The 21,926-nt window shown below is 43.4% G+C and overlaps 1 protein-coding gene across 2 annotated transcripts in view; it reads left to right on the forward strand.

Annotated features, from left to right (window-relative positions):
* The window catches only part of SLC13A1 (solute carrier family 13 member 1), a 309,760-nt gene that overhangs the window by 225,924 nt on the left and 61,910 nt on the right, over window positions 1-21,926 (forward strand). For both annotated transcript variants that reach the window (XM_086966833.1, XM_086966838.1), the window contains 3 exons: window positions 1,310-1,411; window positions 10,472-10,569; window positions 21,204-21,313. In XM_086966833.1, coding sequence (XP_086822959.1) covers window positions 1,310-1,411; window positions 10,472-10,569; window positions 21,204-21,313 — 310 coding nt within the window. The remainder of the gene's footprint in view (window positions 1-1,309; window positions 1,412-10,471; window positions 10,570-21,203; window positions 21,314-21,926) is intronic.

The raw sequence follows: 21,926 nt of genomic DNA on the forward strand, positions 1-21,926 counted from the left end.
ATTAGAATATGAGTGTAGCAGCACCCTGGTATTACTGCTACTTCCTGGTGCTGCATTACCTCATGCGGTAGTTCCACAGAACTTTGGTCATTACTTAGGTCGTCTATGATGGAACACTTTAAAAAAATCAAATACCGCACAGTACCACACAAGACGCCACAGACGACAAGACTCAAATATAAATAACGTTCAATTTTAAGATGTGACCCCAGGAACTAGGTGGTAATTATCAATTTAATAAAAATAAATTGTTCTTTTAAACATGGTTTAGTGGCTGCTTTTCTGTTCATGAACGGGGGACCTCATTTATGAAAAGTGACACATCACTGCGTGAAAACAGCGATGCGTCACTTTTCACTGCGCCATCACTGCGTCACCAATGATGCGTCATATTTCCAATATACGTCAGTATACAGATACGTCAGTATTTCTGACGTATATGTAGGCGCTTAAATGACGCATTGCTGGAGTGTGTCCCAAAAGTGACGCAACTTCAGCAGTGGGTCATTACACATGTGGATATTGCCTGTGTCAGTCTTAAGCCTGCCATGAGGCAGGTGTAAGATATTGACACATTAGCGTGCAAGAAATGGCGCAGTGAAATCTTATAGACTTCACTACGTCACTTCTATGAACCTTTCTTGCGTCAATTTGCCCCCCTTGCATACATTATACCTGGCGCAGGTATAATGCGGCGAGATGCGTCACTCTGTAAACATGGCACAACAAGGTGCATTTTTTACGCCGCTGGTGCATCATAAAAAGTGACGCACTGGTGGCGCAAAGGTGACGCAAAGGTGACGCAAGGGCTCATAAATTAGCCCCCGGGGTTCTTAAATATGTGCCAAATCGTAGAAGTTGAATTTATAATGTGTTCAGTTGGGCACTGAGATAAGTGTCATACATACGTAGTACATGTTCTGTATGCAGTGGCATGAGCTGAATCCAGGCACCATTTAGTGACATGCCTGTGGCCAAGGTATGCTCGTGAAGCACTGGCTCTGTGCTGGATGTAATTATGGCGCTCAATAAATAGAAGGAAATACAATAGCGTTTATATATACTCAGGAACACCACTGACTGCATTCACCCAGCAGCTGCGCATCGGATCAAACGCAGCGCGCAGTACATGACAGATTTATGACAAAGCACTGCATTTGAATGCCTTTCAGAAAAGTTAAGTAGTTGAATAATTGCTGTAACACACAGTGTGATATTCATAGTGTAATAATGTGTGAGTCTGTCCATGTGTGATCCTGGGTCCATGTGTACACTAGGCTCTGACCCTAACTTTAACTTTGTGTTGCAGCTATGAAGAAATTGTAACCCTCATCCTGTTTGCTTTAATGGCCTTGCTGTGGTTTACTCGAGACCCGGGTTTCTTTCCTGGATGGGCGTCACTGTTTCCAAAGTAAGTTATCATATAGTGTATTATTCCGGTAGCACAGCGCATTTGTGTTTTCTGATAAGTGTGGCAGAAGACAGTGGGACAATATTTCATAATTATGAAGCAGTGATTTAGTAGACCTTAGTAGGGTGATATGTGCAAGTTGATTGGGTTGTATAGTGTATTAATCGTAATATACAGGCAGATGCCAGAGACCCACCTTGTAGGCCCACAAAGCAATTAAACCAACAGAATAAAGATACTTAACAAGCAGCAATCGTTACATGGGAGGGCAGAGCGTAACCGCTCATCGACAGCGAACTAGGATAAGCTGAAGCTAACATGCAGGTAGGGTGAAGGAAATGACAAGCAACGTAACAGTTTACAGAAACAAGCATTAGCAAAGCCAACATGTGCAAGCACATGCGGGTACAACATTCACATATGCTGATTGTGCATACACCGAGTTCACTCCAATTCACTAATAAATGAAGCCAGGGACATTGCTAACAACTCACACTTTACATAACATGCCATGGAAATCTAGGACAATTCACAGAATTGTTTCAAGAAAGTTCAGTTTATCAAACCCCAAATCTCAGGGTTATGATGATGAGCGTCACTGGCCGGGCTCTGAATGCATGTTGTGTGTTCTGAAAGACGCAGGTAGGGACACTAATATTTATTAGTACTCACTGGTACTCAGTAAGTGCAGATATCAAGTAGCTATTATCTGTGTGAGGCTGCTGGGAGTTTTGAGAAAGCAAATCTGGCCTGGTAGAGGGAAGAGTAGCTAGGGCTAGAAGTTAGATCATCATATTTTCCAACATGAGGTTTCACAGCACTAGAGAGGGATACCAGAGCTGCACAGTGACGGGAACAGGTTGCAGAATATGAAAGACTCACCAGACAAACAATAACTGAAGGGAGCTCATCCACTCAAGACAATGGCTGAAGGCGATTCACCCAAAACACCGTATTGCAGCCACGGCCCGTGCAGGTAAGAGCGGTGTGACCTTGTTGAGGGGAGTATTTCAATGGACGATAACGTGGGAAAATTAAATAAAAAAATATTTTGCCCTCAACATTGTCCATCAAAATCCTCCCCCCCTCCCTCCCTCCCCCCCACGGGTACCACTGCTCCTACCTGCACGGGCTGCGGCTGCCTTTTTGAGTATTTCTGTTGTGTACATTTTGTGTTGATGACATGAGATCTACCATATAGCTCATGCTCACCTAAACTGGAAGACCAGGAACATGGGAATTCATAAATAAGGGTCTGGAGAAGGGGCTTTTGAAGTCGTCATCTTGTGCAAGATTGCCACTTCAGCTAGCATTGTTTCAGGTTATGCATAACGTTTGTGAAGTTGTTGTCTAGTGAATGACTGTCAGGTAGACAGGCCCAGTTAATGACAACATAGAAATAAGATTTCCTTCTAAACTTTAGAAAAATCAAACTGTTAGTGAGCATGAAAAAGTATAGCTAATCTTGATTTCTGTGACTCATAAGGGCTTTGAGGAAAAAGGTAGTCTACTAGGCGCTATTGCACTGCTACTGATCTGCTGAACTGTAGTCTTTAGAAATCCAGTGTTTTCTCTACTTTTTAGAGTTGTTCAACCAGTAGTTTAAACACCATCCATTATGCTACGATGGTTTAGTGGCAGAATATTGAGGTTTGAAGATTGACTTGCTGAAATATCACTGCTAAAACACCAGATATCAGAATATCAGCAAGAAAACAGATATAGTTAAGCATATGTTTACTATATTTAACTAAACCTGTATGTACCATACCAACAAGTATAACATTAAGGTAAGTAGATTTGGAGTTCAGAATTGTAAATCTAAACTACAGTTCACTGTGCTTGGGCAGGTTTCTGGAACAATGTAGATTGCAGTTCAGGAACCGGATTAACATCCTTGGGGTCTCAGAGGTACATGGTGCACAGTTAGAGCATTTAGGACATGGAAGCTAATTTGTGCCTAATCCTAATCCATTTTTAACGGCCATCCGCTCACTATGAAAATTACACTCACAAAGGAAACTCATTCACACCACACATTGTACCTATGCAGTTCTGGTGTTTGTTTCTCTGGGCCCGATTCACAAAGTTAAACTGAGACCTGAAGTCTAACTTTAGACGTAAAGCCTAAGGTTAGACCTGAAGTCTAAGTTTTGGTTTCAGGTCTAAACTTAGACTTCAGGTCTAATGTTAGATGTCAGGTCTAAACTGAGGGCCCGATTCACAAAGGGCCTTCGCAATCGTGGTGAAAGCCCCTAAGTCGTGGCGGGACCCCTGTACTGCAGTTACCCATTGTAGGGCCCACTACGAGTGCAGAGGCCCCTTGTGAAACTGTCCCCTAGACTTAAGGTCTAACGTTAGATGTCAGGTCTAAACTTTGACTTCAGGTCTAAAGTTAGACATCAGGACTAAACGTAGGCTTCAGGTCTAAACTTAAACTTCAGATCTAAGTTTAACTTTGAGAATTTGCCCTTTTTTGTATAGAACCACTAAAAACGTAATTCTCCAACTCAGAGTTACAAAGGTATTGTGCTTGTGCTTGGAAGGTCTGTTTGCCCACCGACTCTATTACCAGGGCCAATTTGTTTCTACAGGATGTCAGCCAGTTTAGTGGACACGTTCGGTAACACATGAGCCTCCACCATTGCAAAACCTTGAATGTGTCCAGAAAGTCCAGTAAAACAAGACAACCCTGAGGCACAAAAAGTTTCCAGTTAGTTACCAGTTGCTACTCTCACTATTAAATGGATCAAAAGGAGATCAATTTTCTGCATACGTCATATTCCTTAGTTACATTGGAGCAGTTGATTGGCTGAGATGTAGCTAAAAGCCGCAGGCATCACTCAAGGTCAGAACTGTTTATTTATATATTAATTTAGTAGAGTGAGCTAAAGAATGATGATGGATTAAACCCAGATCAGTTGAATAGGGGTGAATGTTCAACACTCCGTTCATCCTCCCCTTTGGTTTTGCTTTGTTCGCCCTAAGTTGGCAGGGTATGCCCAGACGTGGGTCCCTTGCTCACTTTGCCACTGGATTCAAGCTAGCCTGGCTGATGACAGCTGATTAGCCAAAAACCGGTCTCAGGATGCTTGCTTCCCATCCAGGGAAGACATGGCTTGGCAGTTTGGGCTGGACTGTTCCCATGAGGCACAGGGTTAGACTGATTTACATATGGCCATGTCTGAACTGGGGTGGCGGACTGAGCTAAAGAAGGATGATTGATTAAACCCCGATCAGTTGACTGGGGGTGAGTCTTTGCAATGTTTAACACTCCGTCCATCATCCCCTTTGGTTTTGCCTTGTTCACCCTAAGTTTTCAGGGTATGCCCAGACGTGGGTCCCATGCTCACTTTGCCACTGGATTCAAGCTGGCCTGGCTGATGACAGCTGATTAGCCAGCAACTGATCTCAGGATGCTTGTTTCCGATCCAGGGAAGACATTGCTTGGCAGTTCGGGCTGGACTGTTCCCATGAGGCATAGGGTCAGACTGATTTGCATGTGGCCATGTCTGAACTGGGTGGCGGAGAGAGCTAAAGAATCATGATGGATTAAACCCAGATCAGTTGACTGGGGTGAGTGTTTACAATGTTCAACACTCCGTCCATCATCCCCTTTGGTTTTGCTTTGTTCGCCCTAAGTTGGCAGGGTATGCCCAGACGGGGTCCCTTGCTCACTTTGCCACTGGATTCAAGCTAGCCTGGCTTATGACGGCTGATTAGCCAGAACCCTGTCCCAGGATGCTTGTTTCCGGTCCAGGGAAGACATGGCTTGGCAGTTCGGGCTGGACTGTTCCCATGATCCACTGATTTGCATATGGCCATGTCCGAACTGGGGTGGCGGAGTGAGCTAAAGAATGATGATAGATTAAACCCGGATCAGTTGACTGGGGGTGAGTGCTTGAAATGTTCAACACTCCGCCCATCATCCCCTTCTGTTTTGCTTTGATAGCCGCAGGCATCACCCAAGGTCAGAACTGTTTATTTATATATTAATTTAGTAGAGATATTTATCTCCTGTGGATCTAGCCACATATAAATCCTAATGATTTGCAAGGAAAAGAGAGTAGACAACAAAACATAAAACAATGGATATCGTAACAAAGGAGCGAAGGGGGGGTGTGGACTGCGAAAAGCCTCAAACTGTGCGGTAGTTCCATTGTTGCAATTGTTTGACTGAGCTTTACAGACAGTGAAACTGTGAAAAAAGGAGATACAAGCACCAAATGATTGCAATAAATGTCAAATATAACTTCATTTTTAATTAAGCCTGGGCGGAGCTCACAGAATTGCACTCTCCAGAATTCTGTGGAGCTACCAAAAAACTTGGCAAGCTTCCACGGAGTTCTGCGAGTGGACAAAGTACTTTTTTTTTACCACACAGAGTTACAGACACAAGCCGTAAGCATCCCTCCACCGAGCCGGCAGGGCTGGGCTCCATACTCAGACATGCTGTGCCTCCCCGAATGCTGCTCCTGATGCCAGATCCTACACACGGGCACCTCTGCTCAGCCACTGCAAGGGAAAGAGGGGAGAGTTAGACACTGAAGGGTCTGAGCATCGAAGCCAATATCACCCGACAGTATGCCGGTGGATGATCGAATAAGGCATGCAGCAGACAACACTTGGACTGTCCCTCTCTGGAAGCGGGGTCCCGACAGAAGCAGAGTGAATCAGGGCAATCTCGGGGTAACTCTCAGTGTCACATTTTCACACTGGCTACTAGTATGCGTGTCAGGGCTACACCTCAATACACATGGACAAGCCAAGCCAAATGACATAAACTCTACTCAAACAAGGTCAAGCACAGGGCGAATGTCTAGAGTCATCCATCTCTACCACACTGTTCACATCTTTCAATAGGTTACATAGAGCAGTGAGAGCTAAAATGCATGCATATAATACTCACGCTTAGTCTGTCACACAGTATGTTACTGGGCACGTCTTTCACTCACTGGATGGCACACAAGCAGCACTGTAATCCTCTAGCCCATGGTATGAGCGTTAAAGTACAGCGCCACTGAAGTTAAAGCATGAAAGACAGCGCCACTGCAGCTAAAGCCTGAAGTACTGCACCACAGCAGGTGTGATCCTTTCGCACGTGCAAACACTGTCGAAGTACGGCACCATCGCACATGTGATCATCTAACCCATGCAATATGCATTGAAGGAGGATGCCACTCGAGCTAAGTCTGTAGTAGTACAGCACCATTGCAGCTAAGGCACCACTTCAGCTAAATTCATTGAAGTATGGCTCCACAGCACAGTCATTCTTTAGCCTGTATGATCACTGTCGAAATAGGGCATACATTGACCAATTACTTGCCGGGTTTCAGCTGTTCAGAAGTGGGATGTTCTCACCTGATCCCGTGACCAGTGGTCCTTGTGGTAGATGATTTATTATGACTGTCTCCACTCTGTCTAGATGTCTTTTGAGACAAGTCTTGTTTGCTGCTATTTTCAAAGGATGGGAGAGGATGTGTGAATTGTTACAGGTTTTCTGCTATCTGGTCTCTTGTTTGTGTGTTTCTGTTTCATTGCTGAATTTGTGATGAAGTCTTTGCTGTTCCTGAGACTTCTTGAACAGGGGGCAAGCTCTACCTCAAGCCCTTGGAGAAACTCACAAAAGTAGATTGCAAAAAGTTCAGTCCAGTCCTTTCACTGCTCAAGACAGAAGAAGCCACTGCAGGACAACACAGGAAAGCACACAGAAATGTGTTTTTTTTCCTCACAGCTTCTCTAGCTCTTCTCTTGCCAGTCTTCTTGGTCCAAAAGAGGTCTAAAGTCAGGGGTCTGGGCCCCAATATTTTTAACCCGAAATCCTTTGATCTCTTAGGCACAGAGTGTCTGTGCCCAGCCAGAACCAGTTCTGCCTTCTCTGGTGTGACTTCCTGGCAGGAGGTGGAGATGGCATGGTCAGAGGCAGACCAGGCCCTTTGAGGTGCAAGGAAATTGCCACCCCTTCCCCAATTGCAGCCTAGGTCTATTCAGCCCTTACCTGACCCACCTAGACTATCTGGAGCCACTCCTGCTCTCCAGCCTTTCATCATCCAAAACCCAGACAGGCAATCCACATTCCAGCAGAGGTACATAGGATGACTGAGGTAAAAAAAGACCTACTTTCTAAAAGTGGTATTTTCAAACACAGAATGTAAAAGTCACCTTCACTAAAAGATGCATCTTTAGATTCTGAGTTCAGGCATACTTAACTTTATTTTCCTACCTAATTCCCCGAGCCAGTTATGTTTATAAGATGATATAAACAAACTCCCCATTCTGTCCTATGGGGAACAGGTACCCTTGTAGTTGCAATGGCAAAAAATAAAATTGGCCGTAATTCACTATCAGGACATGCCACACACACCAGGGCATGTCCTACCTTTCACTTACACTGCACACAGCCCACAGGAGTACCTTGGGCCCATCTTAGGGGTAGCTGACATGTTAGAAAAGGGAAGGTGAGGGACTGACAAGTGTGTGCACTGGCCAAGTCGACATGGCAGTTACAAACTGTGCGCAGACTCCGCAATGGAGGGTCTGAGTTACTTTTTCAGGGCTAGTCACATGGGTGGCGCAATCAGTGCTGCAGGCCCGCTATTAGCATTTGATTCACAGGCCCTGGCACGCTCATACAAGGGACTAACAAGTAAATCAAATATCCAATCACGGAAACACCAATCCATAACACAATTTACCACAGGAGCACTTGCACTTTACCACTGATCAGCAGTGAGAAAAGTGTGCAGAAACACTACGCCAGCAAAAACAGAGTCAAACCCGGGAGGTCAGATAGCAAAAACTCAGGGGAAACACGCTAAAGATGCCAAGTCTAACACTCCCAAACAATACATAATGCCTATCAACCATGGCAGGTAGGGGTTCTTGTCTGAACTGGGTATGTGCATCTGCAAAATATCAACTGTGTGCACTGTGTTGCACGAGCTTACTTATTTCACTTTATCTATAGCGCTGCCATAATTCCAAAGGTTTTGAGGTGTTTTAGAAAGGGTCCAGAATAGACACATTAGTTCCTTGTGAACAGAACATGAATAGGTAAAATTAAAACTAATTGGAAATTGCAAGTTCATAATTTTCTGAAACAAACCATCCATTATCTGGGTGTCTCATTCAACTGCAAAAAAAAAGAAGCGGAAAAATAAATAAATAAAAATAAAGCTATACTATTGCATTAGAGGTTGCTGTGTACTCCTAAGCTGCTGCAGGTGATCACAGCAGCAGGTCCCACAGCCAGCCTCTCACTGCACATGCTCCCTATGCTGCACCCCAGCGTCTGCTGTCAGGCTTGCGCAGAAGGAAGATGGTGGCTGAGCGGGTGCTGTGCGCAGACTCCAGAGCAAACATCCTAATGAGGGGGCTTGGAGCTACCAGCTCTCTTGCACACTATTGTCATGACCCACCACCAACTGCTTATGCATCGAGAAGTCCCACAGCCTCTGTGGAGCAGGAGCAAAGCAGAACATGAACCTCTTCAGCTGTATGGACAGGTGAGGTGGGATGCCCGCAGGAGGAGGAGAATGTGCTTTCTGCCGGAGTAAGGAGATAGGCAGCAACCCCAGCTAGATGGGCCATTTGAGCTCTATGCCCCTTTAATTGCAGTTTTGCTGTCATCCGAGATTGCACTCCTACATTGAAGGCGCTCCTACCTGCAATCAGCATCTAGTTGCATTAAATCTAAGTGCGTGCATTTGTGATAGTGCTTGGTGAGCGCCGCCTCGGTAAACACGGCCATGCAATGCAGGGAGAGTTTTTACTGAACTCCGTGCTCCATGCTGAGCTCCGAGTTGCAAAACTCAGTGAAGTCTGCCCGCGGAGCGGAGTTTACTGCGCAGGCCTCCTTTGGGATTTCCAATACATACATTTAGAACTTCTATGCTCTAGAACAACATTCTGGATTGTACCTTGCCCTCAGAATGAGCTAGGACTAGGTTTTATTTTTGTGACAGTTTTCCATTTTGCTGCTTTGAATTAAGAAATATACTTTTAAATGACATACCATTAAATGCACAGTGCCCTTTATTAAGGTTTATTACTTTATGTCATACTGTACCTGAGTTCAAAACTTCAGGACTTTCTCAAGCAACCTGTGCTTTGTGAGCCATTTCACCCTGCAGAAAGTTAGAATGAAATATCAATAGATGGCATTCAATGACCAAAGCAATACTGTTAAAGAACTCAAAGCAAAGAACTCATTCTCACCAAAGAGCCACCCAGAAAAATGCCTGACACCAACCTTAGCAGTGCCCTTCTTGACCATAGAAGGAGGAAACGCTTAGTCAGCCCATTCAGATGTAAAATGTGTGACAGAGACGGCTCACACTTACTTAAAGCCAGTTCATTAAATAATTGAGGTATATCTTGGGGGATAATGCATTCCTTAGGAGATTTGAGTGTTCACACCACTGTTAGAATGTATTCCATGACAGCTCAGAGGAGTTGTTAAGTCCTCCTGATCAGGGCATGGATGAGGCACATGTTCCCCACACCATTGGCATACAGCCATTCTTAAGCATAACCTCTATTTGTGGAAACCAGCTATGAAAATAGCTCTAAGAAAAAGTGGAAAGGTTGGAGACCAAGAGAGGAGAATGTGCTCTTCATGAAATCTAGAATAGGGTTTTGACCGAAGTCAGGCTGTCTCTACATTGGACGTGTTATTGGAGAAGATTTGTTGCAACAAAACCTATGATGTTAATGTCCAGTGTATATATTTATCATCTGTATTTATTCAGTGTAGGGAATCTCTTTGATAAAGCCTCTCTACTCTTATCACGAGCAGACACTGGCATTTTGGGACTTTCTGGAAGAAGCCAACTTCCTAAAGAGTATGTAAGTAGCCCTGTCAAACTATACAATGGGGTGATAAATGGAAAACATCATATATCTAGTGTGTCAAAAAATGGAGGTATGGTGAATGACAGTAGAAGTGTGAAGAATGTCTGGGCATGTTTTTTCCTGCTGTTGTTTCCCTCTTGTGGTAATTTGTCTGTAAAGACAGGAAGCATGGTAATAATTTACTAACAAGTCCTCCATCTTCTCCAGGTACATGGGTTATGCTACTGACTCAACGGCCGCCTTGCTTCTGGGACTCCTCTTCTTTATCATCCCTTCATCAAAGAGAATTGGCTTCAGAGGAAAGAGTTGCGTACTTTATACTACTGATTATTGGTCCTGTTAAATGCAACAATACTTTCTTAAGAAAGAAATCAAGCCCAAAGGCCTTCTGTCATTGTTCTGACACCAAAGATTGCATTTTGAATAAGGGAATGAGTGTATTTGAATGAACTAGTGAACCCTTAACACCCTTAAGTAAGTGCTTGAGAAAGTACTGGAAATGTCTTTTCAGATTATATATATATATATATATATATATATTTTATTTTTTTTAAACACAAAAAATAAAAGGTTGCATGGACGTTATAGTTAGGTTCAGAATATACACACACTAAACCATAGAAGTTCAGAAGTTATGATTAGAGCTATCTCAAGAAACTATAAATCATGCACCCGGCATGCACAGTTTTTTCATGCAAATTTTTACATCAAATGTTGCAGTGATATTATCAATAATGTCATGGAAAATGGTATGAGTGATATAGTATGTGGGTTAGTCAGCAGTGCATTTTGAGGGTGTGAGTTATAGTTACCTTAGGAAATGAGTTATAGTTTCTTGAGATAACTCGAACTATAACGGCTATATTTTTAAGGCTTTTTGTGTGTAAATTCTGAACCTAACTATAACGTCCCTTTCACCATTTGGTTATTTAGTGAATTTCTGAGGTTTTTTAAAATCTATTTCCTAACTATAAAGTCCCTGTAACCATTGTTTTTTTAGTGAATTTCAACAGCTATTTTATTTTTAACACAACGGGGTATTGGCCACAGGGCCTGTGATCAGGCCCTGCGACCAACCTCTGGCATGCACCCAGCTCCCGTTGGCAGCCAACCTGTGAGGGGGCATGCAGCCCCACTTGCTGGGACAATTTCAGCCCCATTAACCCCATCTCCTAGGACCCTCCACTTTTATTTAGGGGAGGGGATACATGGCCCACCTCGCGGGTCTATTTCAGCCTCAGGGACCCCATCTCTCAGGTAGGGGGCATGAAGCCCTTCTTCCTCAGCCAATTTATGTCCCTGGGGATCCCTCTCCTGGGGCCCACCCATATTTATAAGAGGGAAGGGGCACAGAACACCCTCCCTGAGCCAATTTTGTCCCTGGGGACCCCATCCCCCATGGCCTGGACAGTAAATGGTGGGTGCCCTGGAGGCACTCAGTGCACCCACTGTATATTTAAAAGGGCAAGGGGGTATGCAGCCCCACCCCAGGCCAATATCGGCCCTGGGTACCGCATTCCCAAAGCACGTCCAGTAAACGGTGAGTGCCCTGCAGCTCACCCAGGGCACCTACTACATGTTCAAAAGGGGGATATGGGCAAACAGCCACCCCCTCCCTCTTGGGCCTGAACTGACCTCAGGATCTTCATCCATTGGGGCCTATATAATTAATATTTGAGGAGGGGGCCTGCATGGTCCCCTCTCCCGGGCCAATTTTGGCCCAGAAGACCTAATCTAACGGGTCCTGGCCAATTACTGATAGGAGAGGGGTCTACATGGCCACCCTACCCGGGTTGATTTTAAGCCCTGGGGACCCCATCCCCCAGGCCCCGGCCAGCCAATGGGCTATGTGTCTTTTTGTTGGGAGCCATGGAGGAAGCCCCAATGCCCCGCTCCTCCTGCAGGCTCCCTGTCTCCAGGGAAAGCCAGCTTTGCTCCATAATACATGGAGCAGCAAAGAATGATGTTCGCTCTGTGTGAGAGCAATTTTTTTTATTTTAATCTGTTTCCCTGGCCTCTTTACAGAAGGTAGCGAAACAGATGAAAAGTCTGCCCCCAGTGGGCGGGAGCATTTTATGTGATCCCACTCACTGGGAGACAACTTACTGTTTGCTCTCACTTGATGGGAGCTTCAAAATTGCTCCAGCCAGGTGAGAATAAACATACTATGTCCTAGGATGGACCTTCCAAGATATAGCAGAAGCCCGGCCCTCGGGGATAGGGTCCCCAGGGTCAATAATGACTCAGAGAGTGGGTCCACGTGGTCCCCCTACCTTTGCTATCCATGGCTGGGCCCCAGGGGAGAGAGTCCTCAAGACTGAACGCTAACCCCCCTTCCTTATTTCATTTAAGGGTGGGCCCCGGGGGAGAGGGTTCCCAAGACTGAATTCTCACTCCCTTCCCCATTTCTTTTAAGGGTGGACCCCAGGGGATGGGGTCCCCAGAGCCAAAATAGGCCTGGGAAGGTGGCCACGTGCCCGCCTATTCACAAAAATGGCTGGGCCCTGGGGGATGGGGTCCTCGGGGACAAAATCAGCCTGGGGATAGTGGGGCCACATGTGCCCTCCTCCACCTTAATATAAAACATATTTCCCCTCAGGGACCTCGGCAACCAGTGGGGATAAACCAAAACAAGTGTGGGCAACAACACTTGCTTTTTTAGTGTTGCAATGGATTAGCGGATTCTCTGCAAATTCATGGTAAAACTGAAAAAAATAGCTATTTCTGGCCCCCACCATCAGGCCTAGGGGGTCAGGGTATTCCAACCCTTCCTCCTTTTGTTTCACCTTATTTCTTGGGACTGGGATGAGTCTAAGTCCCAAGATGGGTTCTAATACTTCCTGGATGAAATGTTGGCAGCCAATCAGACTTCAGGATGAGATCTGTCGGACCCGCAGTGGATTCACATCCATAGGTATACAAATAAATTATTTCTTCAATAACTCCAAAACTATTGAACGGATTTATGCCAAATCATAGAAGGATCCTTCCTTGACCAAGAGTTAGCTTTCTGCTAAATTTGGTGTCATTCCATCCCGCGGTTCAGGCTGTAGTCATGTCTAACATCACTATGGGAAGTTGCATAGGGAAAACGTGTTTTGGGACACATAGAACTGACCCAGGAGTCCCGGAGGGTCCTTGAAGCGCCGCAGCCTTCCAGCGCTGTCTGTGGGGGACGTCAATTACCCGGACTACACTGCCCACCGCCCAACGCGACCGGACGTCGCGCACGCCCTGTCCCGCCCCCGGAGGTGCTCATATCTCCAGCCAGAGCCCCGGGGGAGCGGGGGACACATAGAACTGACCCAGGAGTCCCGGAGGGTCCTTGAAGTGCCGCAGCCTTCCAGCGCTGTCTGTGGGGGACGTCAATTACCCGGACTACACTGCCCACCGCCCAACGCGACCGGAAGTCGCGCACGCCCTGTCCGGCCCCCGGAGGTGCTCATATCTCCAGCCAGAGCCCCGGGGGAACTTAAATCTCTGCCGTCAATCCCATCTAGTTACAACCAACTGCTGCCAATCGCTATCACTATTGGATGAACTTAATGCGCTTTGTAAAACTAACTACATCCTGTTGCAAGAGGGTAACGAATCAACTGGTGCCCCTCTAAATATAAGTACTAGTCCTAACAAACTACCTACCCCCCAAGTAACCCACCAGGGAAACCACTTCTTAATTACAGATAAAGATAGTACTCCTATCACAAACCCTCAGTCACCCCCCATCAAAAGAAAGCGGGATGCTAGTCTCCCTCCGGTCTGTACTATTTCTCCGCAATCATTTAGGGCATGTTCTACCTCTTATTCTCCCCCACCCTCAACACCAATTGACCCTTTGACCCTGATTGAACACATCATTAAAACTTTAATATCCCCTTTGGTTAAAAAAATCATGGTCATCGGGGAAAAAGTTACCTACATAGAAGAAACAACGAAGGCGAACGCTATTCTCCTAGAAAGTCTGGTTAGAGTTAACAAAGCGGAACTTACAGCCACTAACGATCTTCCTAAAATTATGACACAAAGCAGTACTCCCCCAACCCAGCCTTCTGCACCTAACAAATCTAAAAAGTCATTACCATCTAATACCCGGCAGACAACACCTAACAAAAGTAGTTCAAAAAAGGTAATACCATTGAACTCTGATAACGGAGTAGGATCATCTAAAGATTCAATGCCCTTAGTGGGGACTCTCTCAAAAAATGGTTACAGACAAAGAAAAACTAATCAAATTAACCTACCGCCGGAGGCAGCTCCATTTGTTTGCATCCTATCAGGCGTGCCTGAATTAAGCAATGGAAATATCGAGGGACAAACCGAGCTGGCAAACAAGGTATCATCTTGGTTAACAAAGAATAGGCCCCTTCCACCAAACTTACATGGGAAAATACTGAATGTCAGAAGGGTGAAATGGTTGGGTCCTCTAACCAAAGATATAGCGGGAGATCTGATTCTTGTAAACTTTAGGGATCCTCGGGTTGTCCATTATCTTTTGGGCTGGCAGCCACAAAGGGGGGACGGCCCAATAGTTGTTGATTTTTACCCCAGAGCCGCATATATGCCCCTTGTAAGATTTAAGACAGGAAATAGTTACTTTAGGGGCAACAATACACCCAGCAACTACAAGCTACCCACTTGGAATCACTTTCTGAAAATTCGACCCTGAAAGGTCTGAAAATACATCTCTGATGCCTGGGGCTGCTTAGAATTGCAGAGGAGGCGGCTCTAAGTGGGGGAATGATGTTACGTTTAGACCGGTTAAATGCCAATTGAGTGAGGGTTGTATCCCCCTTTTCATATGAATGAATTTCCTTCTTAACGCACTTTGCACTTTTCTTCGTATAATCTTGAAATTGTCTGTTATATTTTTGTAAACGTATTGTATGTACGTACCTACTTACTCTCTGGAATGGTACTCCCTTTTAATGTTTAGATATGAATGTATTTTAACCTTGCACTGTGCTTTTATGGTTGCTTTGTTTCAACCGAATAAAGCTTATTGATGATGATGGATCCCTTTTTTCTAAGCCCCCCTTTGCAAATCACCCCAAGTAGCTAAAGTGAGTGGCAAACTAGTTTTGAAACCTATGTGAGGATTCGTCAAACTGCGCCAATGTTATTCGCAAAACAAAAAATGCTTTGTCTATGGAAACTAGGTCCTACCTAAAACAACATACTGACAATGTCTTTTCTTGATTGGAAGTACCCATTTCATTCAGCACATCGCATGGTAAAGGAATGTGCACATTTTCTGCAAGTGTCTGCTTCTAAAGATAAGGCTTCTGTGACGTAACAATGGAAAGAGGTATTTGGTTGATAACACGTGAACTCTTGTGCGAGCTGCGTGTTCTGAGACTTCCGTTGTGCGCATTCTGGTAACTGGGCACAGGTAGCCTGGTCCAGTGAGCACTCTGCAGGATTAGATATTGACTTGGGGTAGGTTCTTTAATTTTAGTGCACACAAATAGGGAAAGTCAGTGTGATTTACTTTTTTGTCTGTTGTGACACTTTATGATATGCATAGGATGAAAACTACCTTTAAGTGCAGTTTCACTTCCGTTTGGCCTACAGAGACATGTGAAGTATTGACATGAGGTGGGACCAATGCAGGATAATCAATTCTGTAAGTTACAAAAAGAAGATCTATACAACTAATTGGTCATCCAGAATTCTCATAGTTCTCTGGCTCAGCTCAGGATCAGATCCCAGAACTTTTGTCACCCTGCTGTGCCAGTTTAATTACATGTCTCTTCAACAGCAGAAACAAAGGACGCCCCACTCAAAGGGAGCAATTAACAGTGCTTCCATAAACTCCCGAAGATGAAAGGGGAGCGGCAGAAGGATCTGCATCAATCAATCAGCTGTCAAAGCCCACTGAACAAAATAAGGGGCTCAGACCTCTGTAGCTAACAAAGGAGCGGGCTCCCCTTTGAAGATTTAGTAAGAAAGGCATTGGCAGTGATGTCAGCGGGGGGCAGATTTGAGGCCCCAGATGAGATGGGGCTATTGACTTCTGGATGATGCCATTTTGAACTTTCCTAGCATGCTGTGCAGGAGGGTTGGGACAGAGGGGGGAGTTGGTATGGTCCCCTATGGTTGGCAAGTGGTGCCTGACTTCTACAAAATTCAATTTGTCTTTAAATGCTTTTCATAAGCGGGAGACTCCCTCGTGCTTGGTGTTTTCTGGCCTTCACTGCTGGACCCTGGGGCTGCCATGGACAGCTGAGAGGAGGAACACCCTGATGGCCAAAAAGGACTAAGGACTCTGCCTAGTTGACACAAGTACCAGTGGGTCTCCCCTAGGGCCAGTGCAGCTGGACTCCTTACACCCGTGAGGACAAGTTGGGGAAAAGTCCTGAACTTCTGCATCCAGAGACAAAGACCAGAAGGAACGCTGGTGCAAGGAGCCAGGACAACCAACTTTCTATGGATTACACTGCTTTGGAGGTGAGGAGGTCTGTAACTGCACCCGATGACTAGAGCCTAATGCCAAGAGTAAAATGAGCTCAAGATCATCAAAATTGGCTCAACAGGGCTAGAGTTATGGCATTTTGAATATTGTTTACCTTTGGGTTTTTTACTGAATGGAGCGCATGGAATTCCACTGCATTTCTTACAAATACTACTAGCTTGGGCAAGAGCCCGGCGGTCGGCATAAGTATTATTCTTTTATTTACACCCATGGGGCCCTCTGCCCAGTCTCATTCTTGCCACCGGGGGCCCTATCAGGTACGTGGGCCACGGCTTCCAATTTTTCTGAGAAGGGGGCATGTGTGAGGCCCCCCAGACTCTCCCTTTGTCCCACATTCCCTTGGGGGTAATTGTCAAGAAGGGGGCCGGGCCCCATTCTCGACCTCCAAGGGCCAAGAGTGAAGGTGGAGACCTGTCGTGCCCCCCTCCACAGTAGTGGTGGGCCTGAACTACTCCCTGTGCCTGCATCTGGGGAAGTGTGGGGGGAGTGGGAGGAGACAGGAAAAGAGAAGCTGCCAGCTCACATGACTACACACGAGGGTGGGGGCTACACAGGAGCTTTCAGGGCAGTGAGGTGTGGGTTCCCTTGGCTTTACCTCATGTTGAGAGGCATGGAGGTTCCCTGGTGGGAAACAGGAAAATCTACATGAGGCCAGATGGGAAGGAAAAGTCAGAGGCTCTCCCCGGTGCAGTGGGAGAGCCTCTCATCAAATATGCACTGCTCTGACTGGAGAACCCCATAATACCCTGTGGGGCTTTTCCATTTGCACAATTTCTCCACTCGTGGTGGCCCGAAATGGCAGGGGCACCACCAACTTGAGGAAGCAAGCATGGGAGGGGGTGCAGGAGCGCAGCAGGTTCCCCCAAAGAGTTTTTATAAAAGTACTGATCCTATGTCTGTGAAAGTAAGGAATCATGGACCGTTCAGGGATTTTCATCAATGTTTTCAAAGCACTCCCCCCACTGGAGCTTTTGCTCTACAGCTGGGCGTACAGGGCTATCCAGGCACTTGCCCTATATTTGAATTTATTGTGGCCTGAACAAGCTGGTTTTGTGTTATACCATCCAGTGATAGCAAATAATAAAAGGTGGGGGGTGCATTAGTGAGCGTTCCCCATTTTTATACCCGTAGGGTACTTTGGTCTGTAATACAGCACAAATGGCTGAACGTTATTGCACAAAACTTGAAACAAAGGTAGAACTTTACTCAAGGATTATACTTTTTTTGATTTGTTGTAAATCTGTTTACTATTTTTTTGTAAATTAGCATTTAAAGGGTGCTCATGTTGGGCATACAGAGTTTTTTTATTATATCTAGACCAAAAAAACGCAAATCTGGATCTTTAGATATTCACAAATGTAAAAAAAAAGACAATCTGTTTGGTCGAGGGAGATTTGTCTCCATCATCCATTTTGGATATTGATATCTCAATTCTAATCCAAAATTATTGGATTGGTTGTCTGCAACACAAAAATTGTTTTTGTGGCTGCCATTACAGCATTTTTTAACCCTCTCCCTACAGTTTTTTTGTTAGGTGCAACAATGATAGATAGATAGATAGATAGATAGATAGATAGATAGATAGATAGATAGATAGATAGATAGATAGATAGATAGACTGGGAAGTTATAGATAGTATTGAGTTTCCAGAGGTAATGCATTTTTTGTTTTCCTAATATCTTTGTCAACATTTGACAAATCTTCACATAATTTTCCCCCAAAATTTTCTTCCACCTCATCTTCATACTGGCATCCCATCATGGACATAATATTCAAATATGAAAGGAATAAAATCTGTATGAATCCTTTATTCTTGTTGGATGTCCCATGTATGTATGCAGAGCCCTCCTAGATGATTCACATTGAGTACCCATTACTATGAGGATGTTGCTCTGCGCATTAAAATATTTATGAATAACGAATAGCCAGAAATTTGGAACACTGCATATTGATGAAACAAGAACAAAGGATTCATACAGATTGTATTAATTTTTTATTAGAATATTATGTCCCTGATGGGATGCCATTCTTGCACCGCAGTTTGAGTCCACAAGTGTTTCTTTGTTGGCCAATCATCATTGTCTTGTCCCCTGGGTTTTGTGAGATTTATTTGGGTGTCCGGAAAGGTCCTGATGAAGGTCGTTTGACTACTCTTCAAATACCGCTGAAACGCGCGTCGACCCTATGTTCAGACCATTTTGAACATATTTATTCAATCTGGTTGCGGAAATTCTGCTACCTACAATATCCCCCTTTTTTCAGATGCAGTTTGTATGATTATTGGATGAGTCTGTATGTGTTTGAATGAGTTTTGTGAAATGTATATGATTTTTTCCAGGGGCTTCCTTCGTTAAGTGACATATTATATGTATTTTTTGTATTTGATGTAATAACAGGATTGACCTTTTATTGTGATGTATACATCTTTAAAAAAAGAAAATGTTAAAAGATGAAAAAAGAAGAATAGAAAATGAAATTTGATAAAATATATAAAAAAATGAAATAAATAATGACAATCAAATTATAAATGGCAGCGTCACTAAAGGGATTTAATTGTTTATTGAACCCAGTAGTGATTTAGTCCTCAGGATAATAGAAAGATAGACCTCGAGGGAGTCTTGTTCAGTGTATTTTGTTTTCGTCTCCCTGGCCTCAAATGAAACTTTTTGGAGGGGGTCCTCATTTATGCAGTCACATTCCAGTGGCCCACAAGGGACTAGAGCCCTGGTTGGGGTGCCGAAAGTACCTTTCTGTCTGCCCTTACATAGCAGGGAGAGTGCCATGTAAAGGCTGAGGGAAAGGGACATCACAATCCCTACGGCAGTGCCTCCGTAGACACTGCACCCATTGTAGGGTTTATGCTCGGAATGCCGCTTCTTGAGCCTGTCGGAGAAGGGGGTCATTCCCCCCACCCAAATTGCTCCGACTGCCGGAATTGTAAGCCGGCGGTGTGAATGATTAACTTATTGTCGGTCGGACGGCCATCGGCGGCCTGTTGGTGGTGATGCACCCGACATCGCAATGAGGCCCTATATGTCTAAATCTTAACAGAAAAATAAACAAATTACATAATTATTGCACATTTTAATAATTATCATCAATTAAAACAAATATTATTCATTTAATTAAAATGCCACACTATATTCTCACAAACATCACAACAATTAAACTGTAATTGAGGTTAAAAAAAGTATTATGCAATTAACATGTTAAGTAATAAATAAAACAATTTGTAATCGATGATTACATATTTTTTAATGCATTACTACTTAAATAGCTTCTCACCCTATTCTCCTACAAAGACAACAAAACACACCTAAAATATAACATTAAAATAAATTATTAATGTTTTTACAAAAGTATAAATTCAATATTCCAATTAAATCTAATAATTAATTAGCAATTGATTAATACTGATTTAATTTTTCACCCTATTCCTCTACAAACTAATGAACACACACCCAAAATATAAGTTATCAAATATGCTAATTTCATAATTTACATTATTTTCAACGAAATAATTATTAATTAATTATAAATAAATTATTTTTTATTAACTTCCCACCCTATACCCTTAACATCCTAACAACTCACACCTAAAATATATCTTTAAAATGATAATAAATACGCAATTTACATAATGTATTATCATTAAATTTTTTTGTAATTAAAATGGATTAATAATCAATTATAATTATTTACTTCCCACCCTTTACCCCTACCAATCCCATAACCAACACCTAAAATAAAACTGAAAAATTAATTATTACACAATTCACATAGTTATAAATTACATCCTTCATTTTAATTAAAATTAGTTATTAATTAATTACAATTAATTTATTTTCCTCCATTTACCCCTACAAATTCCAGACCCACACCTAAAATAAAATTTAAAAAATAAATTAATCACACAATTTCTATAATTAATTAACAATTACATAATTAATTTTAGTTAAAATTAATTCATTATAATTAATTGACTTTCTACCCTGTACCCCTACAAACCCTACAACCCGCTACCACACTAAAAACTACAATTACAAATTAAATTACATTTAAAAACAACCAAAAATGTGCAAACTATATTTAAAAACATTAATTAGAACATATACTAAAATACATAGATATTTAAAAACAATATTTTTTTACAACTATGTTTTTGTAAATGATATTAACAACATAGATATTTTTACATCAATATTACTTACCTTAGAAAATCAATATACTTGATTCTTGAAAAAGATATTAAAACATTATATTTCTACGTCTCAATATTTTTAACTTGAAATTTTATCTAAATACCCGTTTGCTTTCGCAGTAAGAGTTATGTTTGAGTTATGACTTGTAGACTGTGTGAAAGCTGTTCTATCTCTGTACTTTCTATCAGTGGATGAGTCCTATTTTTAATATGTACATTATTTCGTAGTGCTCTGTTACTTTATACTGTTCATGCTTTAATTCCAGGCTCTTTCGACTATGAGCCACTGATAACGTGGAAAGAGTTCCAGGCTTGTATGCCATGGGAGATCGCTATACTGGTTGGTGGAGGCTTCGCCCTTGCCGAAGGATGTGAGGTAATGTATTTACCTTATCTGGCACCTGCTAACTCTTGCAAGCTTTGGAAGTCTTTTTAACTGCTGATTTAATTGACCTCCAGCATGAACTACTGATTACCAAACTATCCATTCAGAAAAAAACATGTTTAAGATCATTTCAGCATGTGTCCATCTGATCACCAAGGTGTCTTTCCATTAGAGGCAACATTTATATGATGATCAATTGACATCCTTTGAAAGTAATGTATAGCTGAAGGTCACATGGCTTTCCTTGACAGCATATGTCCAGCTGAAGGCCGGTGACCATCCTTCTGAGTCTATGATCAGTTGAAGTCCAGGTAGCTGTGCGTGAGCCTGTGCCCTGCTGAAGGCTTGGTGATTTGCTATGTAAACTAGTGTTCATCTGAAGGCCAGAAAGCTTCTTGTGTTAGTCCATACATAGTTGAGGGTTAAGTGTGCAGTAGTGTGAGGTCATGTCTAGCTGAAAACTAAGAGACTCAGTTTGCAAACCTGCGGCCAGCTGAGTGGCTTCTTCAGTGGGTTTGGGACTAGCTGAAGGTCTTGAGGCTTCTTGTGTGAGCCTATGTCCAGAAAAAGGCAGGTGACTCCTGTGTGAGTCCACGCCCAGCTG

This window comes from Lissotriton vulgaris, chromosome 1_1 (assembly GCF_964263255.1).
Source record: "Lissotriton vulgaris chromosome 1_1, aLisVul1.2, whole genome shotgun sequence".
NCBI lineage: Eukaryota > Metazoa > Chordata > Amphibia > Caudata > Salamandridae > Lissotriton > Lissotriton vulgaris.